The 7,571-nt window shown below is 31.9% G+C and overlaps 1 protein-coding gene across 1 annotated transcript; it reads right to left on the bottom strand.

Moving 5' to 3' along the window:
- Window positions 1-263: 263 nt before the first annotated feature.
- LOC114371916 lies at window positions 264-6,832 on the bottom strand. Its single transcript, XM_028329236.1, has 5 exons — window positions 6,312-6,832; window positions 3,364-3,476; window positions 2,916-3,287; window positions 1,769-2,534; window positions 264-495 (listed from the first exon to the last, which is right to left on the bottom strand). Exons 1-5 carry the CDS (start codon window positions 6,526-6,528, stop codon window positions 425-427), a joined length of 1,539 nt encoding a protein of 512 aa, XP_028185037.1. The 5' UTR covers window positions 6,529-6,832; the 3' UTR covers window positions 264-424.
- Between the last annotated feature and the right edge of the window lie 739 nt (window positions 6,833-7,571).

Below are 7,571 nucleotides of genomic sequence, written 5' to 3'. Positions count from 1 at the left end.
AAAGATTGGCAGAAAAGGAAAAACATGGACCATTAGATGAAAACTTAAAAAAAATCTAATAGTTAAAATTTACTCTTCCATGGTCTGGGAAAAACTTTACTTTCCCACCATAGAATTCATCTCTCTCTCTCTCTTTTTTTTTTAATTTGTGTTGGATGATATCAACTAATAATGGAAGGATTAAATTGATTGCTAATTTATAATTTCATAAACCAGTTTTTTTTTTTTAATTTCAAGGGACTAAAATTGATTGGTCATTATAATTTCAGGGGACTAAATAAATTGATTAATAATTTATAAGTATATTGATTGATCATTATATTTGATCTTGGATCTTTTTAATCAACTATTTACACTCTTAATGACAACTTGTATCCACTCAGATGTGAAGCTAGCCTTTGCGTAGCTCACCTTCAGAAATTGTTTATACAAGTAATACGACTACTAAAAACACTAAAGATGTCCATTTGACAGTCCCAACACAACCTGCAGAAGCTGCAAAATCAAAATGTCAGTAAAAAGGAATCAATATTTTATCATGGTCATATACAATATTTATGGTTCAATGATTCGACTAATCAAACCATAGTTCACAGTTGAATGGAAAATTATTAATTATGTATTTATAACATTATATAATATAAACTAACACAAAATAATAAAAAATACAATCAAATAAAATTTAAATGTGTGAAAAGGCCATATTAGATATCGTGTAACCTAAAGTCAGCAATAAAAAAATAAAGCCTTGTGTACGGACCTTTGTAACTAAGATTCAGCCTTTATTAGGTTAAATCAGTATTTTTTTATTGAATAATAAAAATTAAGAGAATGCAAAAAATAAAAAAGATAAGAAAACAATTAGTTCTCTATGGTTGTCTACTGGTTTTCATAGGATTTCAAACGGTTCCTGCCGGTCATAAAATCAGCCAGTTCTGACTTTAAATGAACTAAACACCAGACCAGTTCACCGATTTTTTTTAATTGAACCGGCTATTCTAGTACCATTTTCTTAACCATGGAAATGTATAATGAGATGCCCCTTCAGAAAAAAAAAAAAACTTAAACAATCTCATTGCAAGTATAGTTAATACCCAGATACAGTGAAACCCTCAAGTCTCAAGCTCAGGCAATCACGAAGGGAATAATCAAACATAAGGAAGAGCAAGTGAGATAGAGGTTAGTAACATACTTTTTCAAACTCTTTTTTTAGTAGTTCCAACTCACTCTTTATCAGATGAATTTCATGTAAAAAAACCTAAATCTGCGCTCTTTAGTAGGACCCTTATAAAATTCACTCAATAGTTAAGAATGTATCAAACAATATGATGTTGGAATCCTAATTTAATACTGAAGAACTAGAAACCTCCATTTCAAGTCTGCCGGTCTTCAAGATGAAGAACATTTTGATCGGAGAAAAAAAAGAGGGCAAATAAAAACAAAAGCAAAGTAGTAGATTCTATAGTCTATACACTGTATGTCCCTAGCATGAAAGTGTGCTTAAATGCAAAACAGTGAAAGAACCTTTTCAGAACATATGCGGAGGTGTTAGTTTGAGCCCATACACAATGAGAAGATTCCTCCTTTTCCTACATGCCTTGAAAGTTGAAAGCTCAACTTCATCAAGCTTACCATTTCTAACTCCAGGATTGTTGATAAATGATATATTAAAACATGGGAATGCAAAAAAAACAAAAATTGTAACATTTGTTGCCTCTTAGAGTTAATATGTTAGCTAATGCAAATAATTATCATTAAAAATACTCACAAAAAGACGGTGATGGCCATTGAAAATGTGATTTAGGACGTTCAGCTGATGAATCATTCTTAGGAGGGGGCTCAGCATGTGCAAATGCTACATTTGGTAAAGGACTCAAAGCAGGAACCAAAGAATGAAAGCCATGATGTGCTGGGGGTCCAACTCCTGGTGAGGCAACAGGATAATGTGGAACATTAGTAGGGGAAACTGCAGGTGTTAGATGAGCATGTTTTTGAGTATTCCGGGGAGATCTCTTTCTATGCTCAAATCGACAATTAGGAGGTTGAGCATAAGAACTTCTCCATGGAGCAGGCAAACTTCTCGCAGGGGCAGCAGGGGCACCAAAATTGTGTGAAGTAGAATCTTCCCCAGTTGTAGGTGTAGGTGTAGGTGCAGGTGCAGGTGAAGTTTCAGGAAATACGTGGGCATGGTGGTGGTGACTATGGTGGTGATGGTGATGGTGATGGTGGTGGTGGTGGTGGTGATGGTGGTGAGGATGGGGATGAGGCTGAGGGGCAGGGGAAGGTGAGCCATTACCACCATTGCCATGAAGGGAGTGTTGCCAGATAGATGAAAGTCGAACCTGCTTAACCCTACCAAATTGAGTGTTATTCAACCCAAGGTTCCATGAATGATGTCCCATTATGGTTTGTGCCAGTTGCTTTAGCCTCTCCTTTGATGGTGGAATCCCAACTGCAAGTAGGACAGATGATTGAACAACAGTAGGAGCAGTAACTGTAGAACCTTCAGAATTTGATAAGATGACATACAAGTTCTGCATACCAACAAGAAAATCAGCTTGGTGAGACCAGTATATCATTGGAAATCTTCCAAGTATTAAGAGCAAGTAATGTATATTAGGCAGGGATAGTATACTCTTCTCATCATCATGAAATAAAAAGATTATAGTACACGCAAGAAAGCTTGCTTATTTTTCATGCTATTTATTATTTTTTCTGCTTAGAGTCTAATATCAAACTGACACAGATCCCACAACAGAATCCACATAGAGTAATTACACAAGAACATAGCGGTATTCACAGATTTGACATAACATCAGAACTGAAGTTGAACATTAGAATAGAAGGCACATAAAATAATTACAATCAAAAGCCATACAACAAAAACAGTAAGAAGAGAGATGATAGTGACAAACCTCATAAGGTGCCAAATGTAGTCCAGACTTCAGCTGACTTGTCAGCTCATCAAAAATTGATTGTATTTCATAAATGGAAAAATTCAAAGTAAAGTTGAATAACGTTTGCACCGTTTGCAGAGGGAACACACTCTGTTGTGGAATGATAGTGATCCCTCCTTTAAATTTCAGCACCTCAAAAACAGAGGGAACACCAAACAAGGATGTAGTGAGCTGGAGATATGATTGGCGTATAACCAGGTATTTAAATGATGCTCTTATCAAACTAATGGCAGCTGCAGACATTTCTGAATATTTACCATCAGGATCAACTGCAAACACCACTTTTGTCGTGTTTGACCGTGGTAAGGGATCTAGGGACAAGATGACCACCTGATTTTAAATATAAGAATGATAACAATATCAAATATTAAAAAATTTCATAAAAGGAAACTAGTGAGGGAGGTACTTTGGTAGAGGGAACCCCTATCTCTTCAAAAATGTCCTTAGAAAGTAGCAAGATGTTGTCTTCTAGCAATGAAACTGGCTTCTGCACATAAAAGCTTGCAACAATATCATGATCTGGAAAAGTAAAACAACGTCATTAAGTAAAAAGATTAGATAATCATGCTTATGTCAGTAATTACATAGCCTCTAATTTCATATAAATCATATAATATAATATAAGGTAACATGAGTTAGAAGCTTACAAATATATAATAATTAAAAGGTCATTTTCATATATCACAAAATCGAAGATAACATTCAATAGTTCATCATAAAATGTTGCATCACATACAAATTTTGAATAGGCAACACAGCTCTCAGTCAAAATGCATTTTCAGAAATTGTGTGTTATATCTAAAAAATTAAGATTGTACTACTATCAGACTGAGAACCACACTCAGCCGCATGTCGAAAGACCTGTGAAAGTAATGCACCATAAGACCAATACCAAACTGGAAGAAATAACTTGTCAATTTTAAAGGTGAACATTATTATAATTGGATTTTGCTAACAAAATAAAAACTGAATATCATGTATGGCTGCTCAATCTTGAATTTATCTTAACTTACAATAAGCAGTAACTATACTAATGTGATCAAAGGATATTTTTTAATACTATTTTCAATTAGCCCTTCTGTCCCTATTTATAAAACTTTATTCTAATTTCCAGATGCATTAATTATCAATTATCAAAGACAGGTAACATGTGCAGAAGCCAGGATCTAATGTGTTAGATTTCATCTTAAATCAATTGACATTAGGTAAAGCCAGGATCTAATGTGTTAGATTTCATCTTAAATCAATTGACATTAGGTAAAGTTGTTCAACAGACATTTAAAAGTAAAGTAGGACTTGACAACATAATAAATAGCTCTTGAAACAAAAGTAAAGTAGGAAACTGACATAAAAATTATAAGCAGCCATAAAAAAGAAAGCTCAAAACAAAACAAGAGGAGACCTTTCCAGTTGAGTGCTAATAATTCCATGTAGCTTAAACTAAAAGAATTTTATATCCATAGCTTTAAACCTCAATCAAATTTTAAACTCCATGGTCTGAGCCATTACAGTACCATATCCAGAACAAAAACAAAATATCTAATTTCTCAACTCAAACAGCACAAGCGCCGACACATTTCCAGCGGCTGACTTGTTCCTTTACTCTTATATTAGGAAAAGAATTTGCAAAAGAATAAAATAAAGCAAAATAGAGTCAAATTACAGGCACTGCACCAAAAAAAAAAATCATATTGATAGGAGTTACTTTTCAAAATTATATTATATATATATATATATATATATATATATATATATATATATATATATACACTTTTAGTAACAACATTGCTTACATGTACAGTTACTTATCACCAAGCCATGATTACTAATAATGATTTTATTCATATAGAATTAATCACTAAATATTTAGTTTGTCATTAAATCCAGTAGACGTGAAGACAAAAACACACATAAAGACAGTTAATTTAATGTCTTTATGAACTAAGCAAATTATTCCCATTAAATATTCCAACAATTAAACTAGAAATCAACAAGAAAATAAACTAGATATTGTTTCCTTAAAAAAAAAAAAAAAGATGAGGATATTGTGGACATTCCATGCAAAAGCGGCAAAAAGGTATGTTATTAAAGGACATATATTTAGAATTGCATGTATAATGCTAACTGCCGTAATATTGCATCAGCGAACAAAATTTTATTTTCTTTGTTTAACAGCGTTTATTTTATTTTAGTTTTTAAAAATTATCTTATAAAACAATTTTGAAAAACTAATATTTAGATAGTAAGAATGGGAGAAGAAGATGGAATAATAGAAAGAAGAATATGAATAACAGAACTGGAAGTAAAAAATCAAATAACTTTAAAATGTCTGATTTTTTAATTTAATAATTGAAGATGTACTACTTATGAAAAATAACTTTTAAAAACTACTCTTATCATGAGTTTGTTTGTTTTCTTGTATTAAAACAGAAAACAAACAAGCCCTCATATTGCTGAATTTTCATTTCCACTATTACCTCCTCTTATAGTTATTCAAGTAATCCACTTACAACACCTCCATTCTTTCTTCCACTAATAGGTAAAGTTTTAAGCAAATCAAACATATACTTATGAGGAAAGATATGTTCAGTGCTCATATCAATATAAATGGAGTAACAATTACACCTAGCAACTAGTGGTTCTGATGGACATAGTCACCATTTAAATAAATTTCTCCTCAACTAGCAAAAAAAGCTTCAAAATTCTAAGGTCTAACTTCCGAGAAGAAAATTCCCACTGCAATATTCCAGCTCAACCACAATTCACGAAACGCATATGATTAAATTTGTGTCAGATCCTAAAATTGGGAAACTATTGTATTCACGTACACTATTAATATAATTTCTCTGAGTATCATTAAAATTAAATTGCGATTAGTTCTAAATATATTTCGAAAATACCAAGTCCACAACATCATTCAAATGTAGGAAAGTGATAAATGATAATAATTGTCCTAACCAAGAAAACATCAAAACACGATCCAACAAATAAATCTCCTTCCCCCCACCCCACACAAACACATACAAATATCAAAAAAATTTATCGGTTAATTTAAAAAATAACAAAATTAAAAACCGCCATGGACCGTTCTATTTTACCGACACGCGGAAATGTTAACAAATTTTATAATAAACCTAAAATTAAAAAAGTTACAAACCAATCCACTCTCTACATTCTCCCTTACATTGTTATTTTCTAAAACAACTATAGAAAATTAGAAACAGATCCACCAATTAATTCCACGGTCATTTTTTCTCAATTATTAAAAGTTTTCTTAAAATAAAAATAAAAACTACTAAATAAAGAAAGTTAACCGCGAGAGAAAATTTGGTTCAAAAACGATTAACAACCCACCTTTGTACTTAGAATCTAAATGCAGATCCTTGGGATCTGCGAAGTGAGCGAAAGGTGGTAGCCAGAAGAGTGGGGAGAGGAAAACCGCGACCGAGAAAAGCATGACGACAAGGCATCGGAGTCCGACGGCGCATCCCGGCGGAGGCGCCGCATTCCGCCGCTGATCCTCGGCGGCGGAGTAGGAGGGCAGAGGGTGGTGTTCTCCGGGCTTTCCCATTGCCGGCGAAGTGGGTCAGGGCCCATCGTCGGGTTGGGTTGGGTTTGGTGTGCCCATTTTTAAGAGCCAGAGAAAGAAAGAAAGAGAAGTTGAGAAAAAAAATGAGTGAGTTTGAGTGATGTTTTTTTCTTTTTATTATTATCTGAATATAATAATAGTGATGAGATGAGGGGTTGATGGGGGAATTAATAGTTTTGTTTAGTTTAGGGTTTGAAATTTCAAGGAAGGTTGGGGAAGAAGAAGGGAAGGAAGGAAAGAGAAAGAGAGAGAGACAACTGAAGTGAGTTGTAAAAGGGACATAACTTTTCCTGAGTGGTGGTGGTGGTTTATCTGTTTTTTGTTTAAATAAAAATATAAGAAAATGATACTAATTTAATTTGTTTTCAAATTTAAAAGTCTATATGATAATTTTGGTCATTTTATTTTAAAGTTGAGACATTTATTCTTTTATTTAAAAAAAAATATGATTTTAGTTTTTTCTTCTCAAAATTAAAACATTTAATTATTTTTTTAAGCAAATTTTTAATTTTTATCAAATTTTTAATTTTGTATATACTATATTTCTTTTTAGTGGTCCAATTAAACTCTAAATCTAAGATATTTATTTAAGGTATTATTAAGAAATGATTTATTAATTACAAGGTAAGAAATAAAATTTTGAATTTTTTAAATTGAAAAGATTAAATGTCTCAATTTTAAAATAAAGATACCAAAATTATGAATTGAATAAAATAAAGAGATTAAAATTAAATTTAAACCAATTTTAAGAGACTAGTTGGACAACATATTGTCCATGAATAAATACTGTCCAACCATTAAATTTAGGATGGTGTAAGGAGATCATGTTTTAAGATGACAAAATTGTTACTAATATGATTTGGAGTTGTTTTATTCAACAAGTATAACTATATAATATTATGATTTTAATTATTTATCTTTTCAAATTAGATTCAGTTTAGGTTTAAATATTTTTATAAAAATTAATTTATTTGTTGAAGAACTTGCTGAAATTGAGAATAGTGAGTTAAGAATCCACAAATATA

This window comes from Glycine soja, chromosome 10, assembly GCF_004193775.1.
Source record: "Glycine soja cultivar W05 chromosome 10, ASM419377v2, whole genome shotgun sequence".
NCBI classification, from domain to species: domain Eukaryota; kingdom Viridiplantae; phylum Streptophyta; class Magnoliopsida; order Fabales; family Fabaceae; genus Glycine; species Glycine soja.
Note: the sequence above shows the minus strand (reverse complement) of the source record. Positions and strands in the feature narration are given on the sequence as shown.